This window comes from Setaria italica, chromosome III, assembly GCF_000263155.2.
Source record: "Setaria italica strain Yugu1 chromosome III, Setaria_italica_v2.0, whole genome shotgun sequence".
In the NCBI taxonomy this organism is placed as follows: Eukaryota; Viridiplantae; Streptophyta; class Magnoliopsida; order Poales; family Poaceae; genus Setaria; species Setaria italica.
The window spans coordinates 7847695-7864128 of NC_028452.1; the positions used below are offsets into that span (position 1 = coordinate 7847695).

General features: G+C 47.3%; 4 protein-coding genes and 1 long non-coding RNA gene across 10 annotated transcripts in view; 4 read left to right on the forward strand and 1 right to left on the reverse strand.

Annotated features, from left to right (window-relative positions):
• The first annotated feature begins 1418 nt into the window (after positions 1-1418).
• On the forward strand, positions 1419-4059 carry LOC101771444. Its single transcript, XR_001163722.2, has 3 exons — positions 1419-1751; positions 1960-2012; positions 3797-4059. It is a non-coding gene; the product is annotated as an uncharacterized LOC101771444 (long non-coding RNA).
• A 1805-nt stretch (positions 4060-5864) lies between these two features.
• Positions 5865-6182, forward strand: LOC105913501 (SNF1-related protein kinase regulatory subunit beta-3). The gene has a single exon (XM_012844461.1). The coding sequence runs from the start codon at positions 5865-5867 to the stop codon at positions 6180-6182; it is 318 nt and encodes a 105-aa protein (XP_012699915.1).
• Positions 6183-9284: 3102 nt separating this feature from the next.
• On the forward strand, positions 9285-12592 carry LOC101771842 (abscisic acid 8'-hydroxylase 4). 2 transcript variants are annotated; one of them, XM_022825016.1, is made up of 7 exons: positions 9285-10493; positions 11138-11217; positions 11325-11411; positions 11525-11603; positions 11704-11810; positions 11897-12032; positions 12181-12592. In XM_022825016.1, exons 1-7 carry the CDS (start codon positions 9437-9439, stop codon positions 12336-12338), a joined length of 1704 nt encoding a protein of 567 aa, XP_022680751.1. In that variant the 5' UTR covers positions 9285-9436; the 3' UTR covers positions 12339-12592. The 2 variants fall into 2 exon arrangements, with proteins under 2 accessions (XP_022680751.1, XP_004960948.1); XM_004960891.3 differs by having other exon boundaries at positions 9288-10493; positions 11897-12021; positions 12181-12531.
• Positions 12593-12636: 44 nt separating this feature from the next.
• Positions 12637-14434, forward strand: LOC101772251. The gene has a single exon (XM_004960892.4). The coding sequence runs from the start codon at positions 13036-13038 to the stop codon at positions 14203-14205; it is 1170 nt and encodes a 389-aa protein (XP_004960949.1). The 5' UTR covers positions 12637-13035; the 3' UTR covers positions 14206-14434.
• Positions 14435-14886: 452 nt separating this feature from the next.
• Positions 14887-16434, reverse strand: part of LOC101772652 (peroxisomal membrane protein PEX14) — a 3929-nt gene continuing 2381 nt past the window's right edge. For 4 of the 5 annotated variants that reach the window (XM_004960894.4, XM_012844837.3, XM_004960893.4 and 1 more), the window contains exons 10-11: positions 15693-15737; positions 14911-15588 (exon numbers count right to left, since the gene is read on the reverse strand). In XM_004960894.4, coding sequence (XP_004960951.1) covers positions 15709-15737 — 29 coding nt within the window. In that variant the 3' untranslated portion in view covers positions 14911-15588; positions 15693-15708. Of the gene's footprint in view, positions 15589-15692; positions 15751-16434 lie in introns of all 5 variants that reach the window. The other variant, XM_012844838.3, reaches the window with a different exon arrangement.

Sequence of the window (16434 nt, forward strand, 5' to 3'; positions counted from 1 at the left end):
GTTATATATATATTATGTACTATGTTATGTATGGTCTTATCTTTCGTGGCAATTTAATACATCTTTTTATGTGTGGTGAACGCATTTCTGTTTACTCATCCTCCGTCCATAGAGGTGAGAGTCGCATCATTCAAGGTGATATGTTCGCTTGGAAGCAAATTGTCCTCTTCCAGATATGGTTCCGATGGAAAAGGCAGAAGTGGTTCGTCGTAGCAGTTGAGGTGTTGTGTGTCGCTGCTGAGCCTCGGATGAATAACGTGGGAGTTGTTGTGTGGCAGCTGGTGTGTCGTGGCCGAGTCTCGAAAAATAAATTGGATTGTGGTGTGTTCTGAAATGAATCGATAGCATTTTAACTTTCATTAAGCGGCACTCTCCTTCGTGTCAAATTCGATCAGTACTCCAAACATGAAATTAGTTGTGGCCTTCATATCGGTACTCTCCTTCGTGTTGTGATGTGCCAAATGCCATGTAGCAAATATGTGCGTGCCACACATGAACTTCCACTAGTACAACTAAAGTCAGAACTAAAATTTATTAGTTTGATTTGCATATAAATTGGGAAGTAGATTATAATAATAATTTATTAGAGAATAAAAGAAAAGGCAACTTCAAAACTTTAATAGTGTGGGCGCGGTCTTTCCCCACCAGCGGAGTTTTTTTTACCTCGCATGCACCTTCACTGTTATCTTCACTGTTATTGAGGTCATCATCACCGTGTACAAACCTGAGGGTTGTGACGTTATTGCCATAGTGGGAGCTTTTTCCCGCGTGCGTGTTGCAACACTGCTGCTGTCAAAGGGCGCCACCGCAAATTCCCTCGATGTCGATGGAGTCGCGTAATGCTTTGGCCGCATGCGTGCTTCCCCTTAGTGGGCATGGCTCACGGTGAATGCATCTCTCCCGTGGGGCGCGTGTTCGTACTTGGTCGCCGTTTCTACTTCTCTCCGACATGAAAACAAGGAGATTCGAGGAATGGATGTAGCATACGTAGGATGGTATGATCCCATTTTATTCGGTATATTTGTATAAGTTGTTCGATATATACAATTATTTATTTTGTTTCAAATATACATATATATATATCAGATAATCTCACAAGGATGTAAAGAATATTTTTGGATTATTCCATATTTAAATGAATATTTATTTATTGTTATTTTTTTAAAAAACGTTCATTTAAACATTACAAAAATATGCATGAAGATATTTTAAAATTGTATAAACATTTTCTCAGTGTTCCTAGTCAATTAAAAAGAAAAGTCAAATATTAATTATTGCGCTGCTGACGCTTGCGAGGTTCTCCTGCTTTCTCGGCCCGCTTGCGCACTCCTCTTGCTCCGGCCCGCTCACGCGCTCAACTCCTCTGCTCGGCCTGCTCGCGCACGGCCCGCTCGCGGGTTTCTTTTCCGTGCGGCCCTTTCCAAGCTTGAGGCGACAACCCGAGGAAACGTCGCCTCCAGCCGGCTGAATCCTCCTCGCTGGACCGCCGCCGCCCAGTCCGTCTTCTCCAACCCCGACCAGCCGAGCCGCCCTCCCCCTCCTCCCTCGCGCCCGCGTACGCCTCGCAGCTGAGCCCCCTCCTCCCCGCGCCTGGACTCCGGCTTTGTTTCCCAGCGGCCAATTTTCCCTTTCTCCTCTCCACCCTCTGGACTTATTTCCTAGCGGCGACGACAAGGCGAGCAGCCACTGCCGGGTCTTTTGGCGGCCGACCACCTGGCCTTCGTCGGGCGCCGGCGGCGAACATCCGACGGGTACGCCCACCTATTCCCTTCACTTCCTGCGGTGCGAAATCGAACCCCCAAACCCTGATGTATGCTAGTATTTATATTTGGATCTGACCCTGATATGTGTACACCCATGTCCTATACTGGCTCCGCCCCTAGCGCTTGGAGACTAGGGTTGGCCCTCCGCCGGCGCCCAGATCCTCCCCATCCTGACCTTTTCTTCCTCTTGCTGCAGATCTGCCGCACCGCCAGCAAGGAGGCCTCGCCATCCCCTTCCGGAGCAGCAAGGTATCCCCTGCTCGATTCCTCTCATGTACCAGGCTCTCGCTGCATTGGTTCTCCAGTTTGAGCACTCGAACAGATCAGTTGTTAGTAGTGTAAAGTTATTTTTTATAGCATTATTGCTTTGGTTATTTCTTAACTCAGCAGTACTTAGTTGCATGAGTTTCTCGCAAAATTAACTTCCAAGTATATTGTCGTGATGCTTTTTTCATATGGGGGAATTGTCAAATCCTGGCTCTAGCTCTGAGCTTCTGTAAGTTATTTCCAATTTTAACTTTATGCTAAATACAGAACATGGATGAGTTTTGAGGCTGTTTTTCCTTTCACACGTGAATTTGATATGTATCTGTCAATTTCTAGTTGCAATTTATCATTGGTTAAAATGTATAGATGCATGATTTGGCTATCAAGTGGTGCAAATTATTGATCAGGCTGCTTGAGTTGTTGCTACCTGAGTTGTGCAGACCACCTGTCACCTACGGTTCCTTAGCTGAAAGAGGCAAAATTAGGATTCCAAACCTTAGGTTCATTTTCCACAATGGTAACTGGACAAACTGTGCATATTGCTTAGGACAAATTGCTTGCTTACAGACATAATTAACAGCTCAATTGAGGAACAAGTTGCCATGTTCCTGCAAGTGGTTGTCCACGGTTGTAGGTTTAGGTTGGTAAACTTAATTTTAGAAGGAGTTTGGAAACAATTAGTCATTTCATTATTTCACCAAATTCTTTATGCTATTGGATGGAGAGATGATTTGGCCACCATCCCTTGAGGTCCACCCTAAAACTCAATCCGACTGAACCATGTTTTGCATGCCAAATTAGAAGAAAGCTGCCGTGTTCCCTCCAGAATGCAGCCCTAGAAGCTGCTCTCACGGTCCTCCCAGATCTGCCTCGGGTAACAAGGTGGGCGTTTGGTTTCTTTGCTACTTTGCCTGACCTTGCCTTGCCAGGCCAGTCAATTCTTGCCGGCGCAAGCGAGCCAGATTGGCTCTCCCGCATCAGCAAGGTGAAACCTTGCCAGCAGAGACCCCGAGACAACCTAGCTGTCCTTCCAATCGCATATCCCTTGCCCCTATCCTTGCTTAGCAAGGCTAAATAGTAACCGGCAATGGTTCCAAACGGCCCCAAGGTAATGGCCATGACCAATCTGCCCTCTTCATCACCTCACGGCTGCTTAAGTTGAACGATGACGGTTCTCTTGCTGTCCCCATATCGAGCATGCTAATAGCTCGTTTAGTGCTTGCTGGCCTTGTTAGGCGTTTCGACTTGCTGCAAAACTGCTCACAAATGAGATCCATGGTCGAAATGATGAATTCCTCTTTGCTTGCTGGGTTGCAGTAAATGCTGTACGCATCAAATTGTTCCTCTGTGCATGCTTCTCGAACAAAATCTGTGTAGCTTTTGTCGCTTGTTCAAGGAAGCCCATGGCTAATTTGGTGCAGGGACAGACGTGAGAAGCAGCTGGAATGTTAGGAATTTAATCATATAGGTTGAGGACTGTGGGGTACTGATTTTGGGGAGGATTATCGTATGTAATTCACTTTAGTAGAATTGCTATGGGGGTTTGTATGCTTGATTTGTTGCCTGTGGGCTTGGGATAGAGTATCTAATGCAAATTGGTTCGAGTGTGCATGTTGTTATATGATGACATGAGCACCAATAAATGTTTGCCTATGTTATCTTATTAGTATGAAGTATTAGTAGTATAACATAATGATGTGTCAATATGTGGAATGGGTATTAAGTTTGTGCTGGAAGATTTCTGATAAATGCCTTTTGCATATTAGTTCATTGTAGATGAATTGTGGAAATGAGGATCAATAAGAGGTGGCTAGCGCATGAGGAGACTTTCTAGGCCTTCTGCTTTTAGTGTTGCTTCCATCAAAGAGGAAGACATGTATATGTTGGAAAGGACCTAGTGTTGTGAGGCAACAGCATGGAGTTTAATAAATCTGTAGCTTCTAAACTAGTAGAACTCTAAGTTAATTTTGTATTTGATCTGCAAAACAATTGGTTCTGTCAGATTGAATTGATACCTCATTGGTGCTTTCCTCGGTTCCTCCCTGAAATTTGTTATAGCTGCCAACATCTTTTCTGCAACATGCAAATTCCACCTTGGTATGCAGTTTGTGCGCAAAATTTTGAACTTCTATATCCTACTGCAACCATACCTACTCCACAGATCAATCACCAAATTTGTAATGATCATCAACTTTTGACGAGTGATCTTAAGTCTTCTTGAGTATATTTGATTGTTTTAGTTTGTTTTTATTATTATTAAGGCAGCTAGCTCTCTGTGAGTCTCAGTTGTTTCTTAACAGTGCTGTAAATGTATTTGCTATACTATATGTCACATTGTTTTATTTAGTATATTTTACATGAGAAGCAAACTGTTTGCAGAGATTTATGTTCCTTCATACCTAACACTTGCAGAAGAGGCTATATACGCTTACATGGAAATTATATTAGTCATTAATTTTTTGCTATGTATTTCATGGAGTCAACTTGAGATGCTTTTACTATAAATAAAAGATCCTGTGTGTTCAAGAAAAATAAATAAAGAAAGTAATATCCCACTTCAAACCTTCTTAATCTCCTTTACTGCACAAAATGATAAAATGCTCCTGATTCCTGAAGTTGTCCAGCATGTGGTTATAGATGTTGTCTCACTTCAACAAACATGAATCAAAGTGCCTCTAGGTTGGGAAAAAGCTGAAGTATAACTTTGACTTATGATTATGCCATGGTGTAGGAGAGCCAGGACAGAAAAATTGTGAATGCTCTTGCCCGATCTATGCTTTATTGTCCACAGATTAAATAAAAGCTTAATGATGATTAGTACACCAGTCATAAATAACATTTTACCCATGCATCATTATTTTATTATTCCTTTTTGCTATATGCAATTTAGTGGTAAGGGTTACCAATGCATCCATTTTTTGTATTATTATCTTTTTTTTACAATGCAAAGCATGGATTCTGTGGTCGCACAATATATTATGTCCAGTGAGCCAGAAGTGGATTGGTGTTGGGAGCTGTCTGTTACCAGCTTCATCTTACAGTTCATTGCATTTTTATTCTGCTGTCACGCTTTACTATTTCTTGGTTATACTAGCATACCCCGTAAATTTGGCTTATTCTGTTGCTTTAGTAATAATGTTTCCTGTGAATCCGTTAGGTTTTCCTAGAAGCCATGGTCGACGATTCCTAAGTTTTCATCAAGAACGATGCATTACATATCTTTTATGCTATATAAATAGACAAATCCAATTTCAAATAGAAAAATCAGTTACAACTTACAAGGATGATTCCTGTACTCACTACAAGATCGTTTGATCGAGGGAGCACTGTTTACAGAGTTGTAGTACCTTGCTTGAAATATTTAACTAGTACTCCCTCCGTCCCAAATTACTATTCGTTTTGGCTTTTCTAGGTACATGACTTTTGCTACGTATCTAGACATAGCATATATCTAGGTGCATAGCAAAAACGATGAATCTAGAAAAGCCAAGATGAATAGTAATTTGGGACGGAGGGAGTATATGATATGACAATAACCTTTTCCCAAGTACTTTAGGCTAAAATTGATCTCTGGGAATACCTCCTGGATCCATATTGTTATTTGAAATCTTGTATTTAGTATGATTATGCCATTTGAATTTTATTTTGCAATATCCCTATGCAGATTACTTTTTCTTTAAATTCTTTACTACTAACATGAGCATCTTCTATTATTTCTCCAGGGTAGGCAACAGGCTGTTGGAATATGGACCAACATGGCAGGGATGACCATGTAAGAACTATCAGAATATAACCTTGCATAGGTTCCCAATTACTTCCTCACGATGGCTAACCATGATGCAGGAAGGGGTCAATGTTGTTGGATTTGAAGTCCCACCTTCACCGGATGCTAGCTACAACAACCCTGTTCCTGGAAATGAAGATGAAGGTCGGGAGCCCCCATTGGTCCCTCCTCATCTCCAGCATACGCTACTGAGCTTCCCACCAAGCCAAGATGAATCGAGCCCCCTACCTCAACCCCAGACCGTGGTGCTCAACCACCTTTACATTGAGAAAGAGAGCACAAGATCCGTGGTTGCTCTGGGGATCACGCACCGGTTCAGGGCGAAGTTTGTGACAGTTGTTCTTTACAAGCCAGTGCTGAGGCGGTAGGGTGTGGCTATTCTGTGCCTTGCTCCTGCATCTGTTTCGCTGCGCAGGAATGGTAATTAAACACGCTTGGGATGCGACCCATTAGAACCGCCCCCTCTCCTGTTGTAGTTGTGCAGATTCTGCAGAAACAGAAGAACCCTCTGTTGTAGTCAGTCGTGCAGAAACAGGCAAGAAACCTAGGCTGCCCGTCATTTTCGAATGATTAGCCTTATACTTAATTGGCTGTTGGTGGTGGCAATGGTGTTCCGGTTGTAGTTATGATCTGCGCAGCTTAACTCAGTGTTGTGACGTTGACAAAATAGTGAGAATCTGCCTGGTGATGTGTGTGTGTGACTGAAACTGTTGTCTTTTTTCTTCTTTTTTTGACCCCTTTTGTTCCGATATCGTTTCACAGCGGGTGTGGCCCGTGGGCAGCAACCAGGAAGCTATAAATCGAGAGTGCATTTTAGGTTTGGTGCTTAGGTAGTAATTTCCAGAGTTCTGCGTATCCATGGTCAGCTTAGATGTTTAAAGCACTGTGCGGCCGTACCTGTTGTTGCTGGTATCCGTTCAGTCAAAAATCGATGGCTTGGATCGTTATCGCGGAGTGTAACGTGAATCAGCGTTTTCTCTCTGTTTTTGGCCCATTCCTAGTGAGATGTTTGATACGTACAAGACCCAACCCAATGCGCAGGGGCTACGTACAGTTCTCGACCGATTTGTTTGTCGGATTTACCTAGTTATCTTTTGTCTGATTTTGTTTTAAAATTTTTCAGTATGTTTTTAACAAGTCAGTCTGAGTAGTTTGTTTTTTTTACTGATTTTCTTCTCATTTTTTCAAACATTTTTCTGATTGCTATTTGTACCATTTTCCCACTCAGATTTTAGTAGGTGCCCCCTGCTGCTTTGTCAAAGCCTTATTGGTCAAAAGAGTAATTCAAATTATAGAGAAAATTATAAAGATTTATAACATCAAATGGGTATACTATGAAAATATAATTGATGAAGAATCTAATGATACTTAGTGACATCATAAATGTTATTATAAATTTGGTCAAACTTAAGATACTTTGATTCTCCAAAATTCTTAAAATGACTTACAATTTACAATTTAGGATGGAGGGAGTACCTTATTAATTATTACTAATTATTACGTAGTGCCTGCCACAGGCCACAGCTAGTGAGGCATGATGCTAGAGTACTTGGGCCATGATGCATATAGCGAAGGTATGAAAACCATACTTAGAAATGAGAAAGGATTCGGAACTTGCATGAAACAGCAAAAAGCTGTTTTGAGAATATAATTATGAGCCGAAAAGAATTTGCACAAGCCAAATTGTTTTACCAAGTTTCTAGCACGTGTGGTAAAACTAAAGGAGCGAATAATTAAGCTAATTAAAAAAGAGGCCGGGGGCCGGATCGAATAAAGTGACGAAGCTAGATGCTGTACGTGTATGCGGTCAAGGCGATGGTGATCCCGTGTAGGCAAGATTTTCTGGTGGAGAGATGGAAAGAAAGGCTTGGTAAGGTGGCCTCCAGGTGCAGCACTGCAGCTATAAAGCAAAGCTAAGCATGACATGCCATGCCGCCATCTCGGAAATGCACTGACACATCATGACGACATTGGAGCAAAGTCCGCGCACTGAAAATATCTGTCGCGCGTGTAATAATGCTCGTCAGACCAGTCCCGACGCATAGTATCCGGTCAATTTTGCCAAATCATCGAGACATTAGTTTCACGCGGTGCTATCTCGGCACCAGGTGCTCAACTTTGCACCCGATTAAAAAAATCTTGTTCTACCGGCCCCTCTGTCTGCATCCTCGCTCGACTGCATTCTCTCCTCGAGCTCCTCCACCTCGGCCTCGGACGACGACGGCGCGGACCACCCGTGCCGTGGCTGTAGCTAGCACTCGACGATCTCCCAGCAGCGCCCCTCCAGTAGCGCCGCCGGTGGCTGCTCCAGCTGTTGGGTCTTGCCGGGGACTCTTCCCTTGCCCGAGCACGGACGGACGCGAGCCCCGCTGCCCCGAGAGCTCTCCACTTGCCCCTAGCCACGCCGGCGGTCATCCCCGCTTCCTCTGCTACCACGCCCAGACGGACGCGATGCCGTTGACTCCCTCTGATCTGCTCGAGAAAGCAGCACAAATCGGAGCCTGTGCTTATATCCCCTTTGTCTTTCTTTTTCCCAAAAGATCGCGTGAACACTGATGATAGATTTGGAATTTTGGATCGGTGGCGTTCTGGAACAATGAAGAAAACAGAATGAACGGACGGAGGAGGAAGACGGGCACGTGGGAGAGAGAAAGGGGTTTTTTATTTTTCTTATCTAGTTTGGTGGGTCCCGCACAGATTGCTAACGCTGGAGCAAAATTTACCAGCACCTCAGCTGGGATCCTACCGGGTGCTATAAGATGCCCTTATTCTTCTCGGAGAGCATGTCAACGCTATATCTTTCGTGATATATTTTTACATCTCTTCTCATTAACTCTATTACCATCTTAATTTTGCCTACGTGGTACCATATTTAATGCTATAGAAACCAATTAAGTTGGAAGGTTGAAACTGACATTACTATATTTTTTTTCTCAAACACGTAGGAGAATACTCGGTATTGTACCATTTATATCCATCGTTCAAAGAGTGACGCATGCGCATGCGTGATCATATATAATCTCGATCGAGCTAGGTGTAGCAGCATGCATGAGAAGCATACGCTTTTATCATGCACTTGATCTCAATCATGGAGCTTAGTCAAGAATGACTCGTTGCATCCGCAGAACAGAAGGCTAGCTCCGTAGCTCGGCGATATGATGGACATCGCCACCACTCTCGGCACTAGCCAGCCCGAGCCTGCTGCTTGACGTCAAAGATGGATGGATCCACGATAGGTGCCCCGGCGATTCAACGCTGTCATGATCTGATCGGGCCAGGGACGGACGCCCGGCGAGCCACGACTATACTACCCCGGCACGCGCGCCGGAACTTTCGCCGCCAGCCGGCGTGACGTGTCCTCCAATCTGCACGAATGTACTGTACGTCACTGTGAGTGACTGACACTAGGCGGCGAGGCCATTGGCTAATGGCTAGTACTGAAGAAACAAGGAGCATCTATCTTCAGACCAGACCTGACCTGACACAATGCCGCCACTAGACGTCGACGGACTGATATAGGGGCCGGCCTTTAACTGCAGCTGTTTCGGACAAGCAAGGGAAAGGGAGTAGCAGTTCATCTCCGTCCGTCCCTCCACTGCACTTTTCTTCTCGATCACTATCCATGGACGATGGCATGAAGCAGTTCGAAGCAGCAGCATGGAAAAGCCAAGGTCTTCTTCCTCCTGCTGGTGCTGCTAGTCCCTGCTTCGTCGGCTTCTCCTTGGTCACCGCCGCCGCCGCCTGCCTCTTTCTCCTAGCCGCTTCGTCGGCGACATACCGCTTCTGCGTCGCCATCGTCTCCCTACTGCTCAAACTCAAAGCGAAAAATCGTCAGGACAGCAGCAATAATGCACAACCGCCGGCGCCACCGGGGAGGGGGAGCGGCTGGTGGTGGTGCGCTGTGGAGACGCTGGCCTTCGTCGCCGCCAACGGCAGCGGCAGGGGCTTCTACCACTTCGTCGGAGAGCGCCACCGCCGGCACGGCCCGCCCTGCTTCCGCACCGCGCTGTTCGGCGCCACCCACGTCTTCGTCTCCTCGCCCGCCGCCGCCCGCTCGCTCCTCGCCGCCGAGCCCGCCGGCTTCTCCAAGCGCTACGTGCGCACCGTCGCCGACCTCCTCGGCGAGCACAGCCTCCTCTGCGCCGACCATGCCGCGCACCGCTCCCTGCGCCGCGCCGTCGCGCCCCTCTTCAACGCCCGGGCCACCGCCTCCTTCACCGCCGCCTTCGACGCCCTCACCCGCGGCCTCATGCGGGACTGGCTGGCGCTGGCCACCTGCCGCTCCCCGTCCTCCTCCTCTGTCGTCGTGCTCGACGCCGCGCTCGGGATAACCTTCGAGGCGATCTGTGACATGCTCGTGGCCACGCTGCCGCGCGACGCCAAGAGGCGGCTGCAACGCGACGTGCTGGCCGTGACGCGGGCCATGCTGGCGTTTCCGCTCAGGCTGCCGGGCACGAGGTTCCACGCGGGCCTCCGGGCGCGGGAGAGGATCATGGAGGTGCTGAGGCGGGAGATCGCCTCCAGACGGCAGCGTGGTCACGGGGGCGGCGGCGGCGACGACATGGACTTCCTGCAGAGCCTTCTCCTCAGGAGCCAGCAGCAGCAGTCGGAGAACGACGACGAGGCGCTCCTCACCGACGAGCAGATCCTCGACAACATCTTGACGCTCATCATCGCTGGTATGTACAGTACCTGAGCTCCGACATGGCTGAGCTGAGCGGGAGAACATGCAGTGCAAATGGGTGGAATCCTTGAAACTCCTACTATGAACCGTCAGATCGGAGATCTATAGAGTAAGCAGTTATCTTTCATATAACCCCCGTCTTGCACTGTACGCTATCCACCTCCCGACATTACTATCTCAGTGCAATAAATGCGACCCTGTAGTTGCAACCGGCCAATGTTCCGAGTTGCAATCCATCTACACTTGGAGTTGCAAATATTATTGAATAAGCTATTCCCAACTAAGCTAGGAATATCCCAATTTAATTCGACTAGAGGAGTACGTGGTCTACAATATTTGCAACTCAGAGTATAGACTGATTGCAACTTGAATCATTGATCAGTTAATGGTTCAAGTTGCAACTGCACGATCAATTTATTGCACTTAGATATTAATCTGGGGAATTAGGTGGCGTACAGTATAAGACTGGATTATATGAAAAATGTTCTGAGGAACTGTGCCTAGATGCTTGCCCTGTAGATCTCCGATCTAACGGTCCACGATGGAAGTTTTTTTGCACTGCATATTTACCCTTGAGCTGCGATGGTGCGCATCAGAAAACATCTATATATAACATCTATCTGGTTGTGATGATTACAGGCCAGGTAACCACAGCAACTGCAATTACATGGATGGTCAAGTATCTTGCCGACAGCAGAGACTTCCAAGAAACCTTAAGGGTGGGTCAGCCAGTCAATCAGTCAGTCCAATCCGAATCTGATTCGCCTCGATTTTATTTCTTCTGGGTGCTGATGGGTTTCTTCTTCTTGTTGATGCACGTACGCAGTCGGTTCAGCTGGAGCTGGCACCCAAGCAGCACCAGGATTGCCCCCTTACGCTTCAACATCTCAGCAGCATGGAGCTTGCATACAAGGTCTGAACTCTAAACACCCATCACAAGTTCACAACTGCAAATCTGATAGATAACCATCAGCAGTATGAACTGCAATTAATGTATAATTTGGGTACGTTCTTGCACTGTGCTAGACGGTGAAAGAATCGCTGAGGATGGCCAGCATAGTTTCCTGGTTTCCAAGGGTAGCACTCGAGGACTGCGAGGTTGCAGGTACTTCAATTTCTGAAAGCTAGCACACATTAACACAAACACAGTATGAATGCACAAGTGTGCTTATGAAGAACCCAAAATACTGCATGCATTGCAACAGGGTTTCAGATCAACAAGGGCTGGATTGTGAACATTGATGCGAGGTCCCTGCACTACGATCCGACGATTTACGACAACCCGACCACGTTTGATCCTTCAAGATTCAACGTACGTCTAAAAGGAAGGCAATTGGAACCAGTTTGGTTTTGAGTTTTGACAGATCAATACATGCTTGCATTGGATTAATTGAACAGGGGGAGGATGTGAAGCAGCCGTACAGCTTCCTGGTGTTCGGAGCAGGCGGGAGAACCTGCTTGGGAATGAACCTCGCCAAGATCATGATGCTCATCTTCCTGCACCGGCTTGTTACAACCTTCAGGTTCAAAACATGTACTAGTACATACTGGATTACTGATGGCAGTCAATTAAATGTTTGGAATCTGTTTGTTAACCGATCCGTGAAGACATGATTCTATTGGTATAGTAGGAGGGATTGTGATGCATTCAGGCAGACTAACCGATGTGGATATTGTTGCAGATGGGAGATGGCAGACGATGACACAAGCCTTGAGAAGTGGGCAATGTTTCCTAGGCTCAGGAACGGATGCCCCATTCACCTTACACCAACATGATGAACCATGCATAGATCAGATCGGATCGGATGATAACTTGGGGGCAGGAATTAATCTCCCGTAGGGCTTTATTTCCTATGGCCTAGTCATTAGATCATCAGATAGAGTGTGTTGTAAGTTGTAACCGCGCTGATGGGATAAACGAAGAAAGTCGAGCACAACCAACTCAGCAACTCTGCATGGGAAAGAATCGATGCTTATGTAACTACATAATCCTAAATACTCCCCTCAATAATGCAAAGAATGCTTTATTTTTTGACCTGGTCTTAAAGTTAAGACTCTGGCCATCATTTTGTCACATGTATCGTTCATATCAAATGCAATATCGAAATGGTGTGGAAGTATTCTCAAATTTTGACCTGGTCTTCTTGTGCACATTGATTTATAGAGAGAAAAAAAAGCAGCAGTAGCTCTTTGGCTACGGTTTTTTTGTAAAAGAAAACGGTAATCACCCACTAATGCCAGGCTGATCTGCTTGCCTGCGCCAGGCTCCATCCAGGCACACGCGCAACATCGATGCTCAGGAGCCAGGACAAGTCAAAGGCAGCGCTCCGGCCAGGCAACTGTCTGTTGGCAACCGGGGCATGGTGTACACGTGGAAGGGAGGGGGAGCGCTTCATTAACTATTCCGGTAGTGGCGGGTCCCACACTCCACTCTCCGCTCCACATTCCACTCCCCACTCTGCCTCCCCGCCGTTGAGCTAGGCTGCTTCTTTCGGTTCTTCCCCGCCGCGGCTGCCGTACGGTCCGTTTCCACGGAGATGGATGGGAGCGGCGGCATCCCGCTGACCCAACCGCCTCCCGCCAAGGAGGCCGACGAGGCCGCAGCGGCACTGGCCCTCACCAAGCGTGCCCGCAAGAGGAGCAGGTACCTCTCCCCTCCCTACACCGACACTGATGTCCAGGAGGGGGGTGTCGCCGGGGAGGAGGAGGAGCCGCCCGATGTCTCCGCCGCGGCGGCGCTGTCCGCTCTCCTAGACGCCGCGCTTTGGCATGGGCATGGGGTGGATCCGGCGGCCCTCCGTTTCCTGGCGCTGCACAGGAGCAGGAATAGGACCACCGCCACCGGGACCTTCGACAATCACCCCGGTCCCCGTGCCGCCGCCGCCGCCGGCAGCTCACACGACGGTGGTACCAAGAAGCACTCATCACCTGGTGGTGGTGGTGGTGGTGGTGTCGGCCACACGAAGCTCAACCTCAGCGCAGGCCCTGCCATGCCCGGGCCTGTTGACGGATCCCCTGCCCTGGCCAAGAAGAAGAAGAATCCCAACGCAGATGGCCCAATGCAGGATGCTGCAGCAACGGTACAAGCACAAGCTGCTGGTGAGCACACTTGGGCATCCCAATCGGCCAGTTTTGCTGCCAATGGAACCTACGGCGCCGCCAATCCTGCGCCGACGCCGGAGAGGAGGAAGAAGACGAAGTACAAGAAAAGGGCGAAGAGCGCCGGGCCGGAGCAGCAGCACTTCGGGAACCCCGTGGCGCTCGTCCTCGACTACGCGGCGGGGGCTCCTCTCCCCTCCAGAGAGCACCTCGTCTCCACGTTCCGCCGGTTCGGCCTCGTGATCGACTCCGAGACCGCCGTCGCCCAGGACAAGCGCAGCGCGCGCGTGGCGTTCGCCACCAGGGCCGAGGCGGAGGCCGCCTTCAGCTGCGCGGGAGCCCTCGGCGCCGCGTTCGCGCCTCCGTCCGCGGTGCCGAGCCTCCAGGACCTCCCTCCCATCGCTCGCGGCGCGCCGCCTCCGCCTCTCCCGAAGCTCCCGCTCACGGACATCAGGAGTAACCTTGAGATGATGATCGCGTCGTTGAAGGCTACGGCGGAGGCAGCGGCGAACTCGCCCGATAACCTTGTGGGAGAAATGCAGGGTCTTCTGGCCAAGGTTGACAAGAAGCTGCAGGGTCGTTCTGCTACCGCTGCTCATCACCATTAAGCTCAGCAGCCCAGCAAGTCAGCACCCAGCCTCTCCAGCAGAATAGTTCTTTCTAGCTGCTGACCGTCAGTCTTTTGTAGTTGTAGCATGGATCCTAAGATCCGTTTCAGCAGCTGTAATCCTAGTTTCTCATCTCATGTAGTCCTGTAAATGGCTGATCCTGCTCCATGTAGTGGTACTTTGTAGCAGATTATGCTCTATATGAAGTATCATTTATCATGCATCGTCAGGGTAACATCCCTCTTTTAAAATATTGTGCCGGTGTTGTTGATGAGCCTGCAGCTGCAACCCTAGTTCCCATTCTTCGACCTGGGACAACAACGATTGCGAAACTGTCATCTTGTTTTCCAAAATTAAGGACATGAATCGAAATAAGCATGTGTTTTTCGTTTTAAAAACTAAGCATGTGTGTGCCAAAGCAATTGGACCCTCCCATCCAATTTCCACTGAAATACCATTCCTATCCCTGAAGTCGTGCTCAGGAGACTGAATGATGCATACACGACAGAAATACCCAACTGATTCTGAATGATGCGTGCAGCAGGATGGTAGTCCGGGGAGAGCATGCACCGACAATGACAATCCTTTGCAGGCCTAGAAAGACAACACCTGAATGGAAAACAGCAAACAAACAAGCATCTCCATGTTATTCATTATGATGCTAATCACAAGTTCAAGACCTGAAGACAACAATTCACAAGCATGTTTTGTAAGAACCCCCAAATGCACAGCCATTGAAATCTTATTGATATGTTTTCCTGTGTACAAAGTAGCATTAACATAAATATAGAAACTATTTGCAACTTATTGAATTACTGGTATCCATCTTCTGCTACTGAGCCGTTGTTCTGATTCAGATGTTATTCAGAAATGTATAACAGACTCCTAGATGTACCCGCATCTTGCTTAGATTGCTTCTCCGTTCTTGGCAAACCTCGCTTTTACTTAGATGGTCACTGATTGTTCTTCGATCTCGCTACGTCCAGCATCACTTGCACCAGCACCATTAACAGGCACCTCGGTGACAACAGCCGATGCACTTGAAGCACCGTTCACCTGCATCTCACCAGCTGCCTCAGAGGCATCGCTTGAGGGCTGCTTAGGAAGAGTCTTTGGTTGACGTATGGCAGCTGCTGCTTCTGGCATGACAACACCTGGAGGCTGAGGGGGCATCCAGCGGCGCTGAGGTGGCGGTCTTTCCTCAATCCCAGTGTTGTAGGTCAAAGGCCTAGGCTCATCAGCTTGAAAATCAGGGGCCTTTCCATTCTGGTGATAGGATGGAGGATAGTTGTCCTGGGCATCAGTGTATGATCCATCATCACTCAACTGAGAGTTGGATCCATAACCAGGCCTCTGCTGTGAATACTGCTGCATCTCCCATGGCTGTAAATTATTTTCAGAGGAAAAACACAAATGATGTGAAAGTCAGTTCAACTCAAAGACATCATTGTGTCAGTAAATGCAACAGATAAGGGGCACCTTCTCACCTTACTGCCAGAAGACCTATCCCCACGTTGTGCAGTGGACATCGTCTGCTCAAAGCACACAGATACAATCAGGGTAGTAGTATAGTATGGCACATGTTTTCAGTGACAACTAATAAGTTAATGGACAGCAACAAAATAGATGTTATGAATTACATTAATAGATGCGAGAATGGTAAAGAATGCAAACGTGTGAGATATTTATCAATAATGCATACACATATATTTAGCTAAGAGTTCCACAAAATTACAGAAACAGGCGACAGGGTTGAATAGCTTTCAACTGATCAATAAAGAACATCACAGCACAAAATATGTTAATCATATGCACGTCTCATAAATGAACGCATTTGGAGGTTGAGCAATATTGAGAAGATCTAATGGCCAATACATAATAAAAAGACTAGCTTTGTCAAGAACAGGAGCTTCTTTATAGCTAGTCAGAAAGGGATGATTTTTTAAAATTTAAGCCATGTAATCTTATTAAATAAACTATTTTAGATCTGGTCAGATAATATGTATAAGAAAAATACAGAAGCAAGGATTTGCGTATGGTGGATTTGCAAACAATGCCCTTTGGTACACAACCATATTTAGCTGATTTGCAAGATGCGACATTTTCTGGAGCTGATAAACTCAGACGTAAACTGTTCAGAAACTTGAAAGAAGGCTGGCTGCCAGCAAATACTAGCTGTCCCACAAGGTTGGTTAAAGTGAATGTGCAACCTAGACTCTGCCCTAGCCA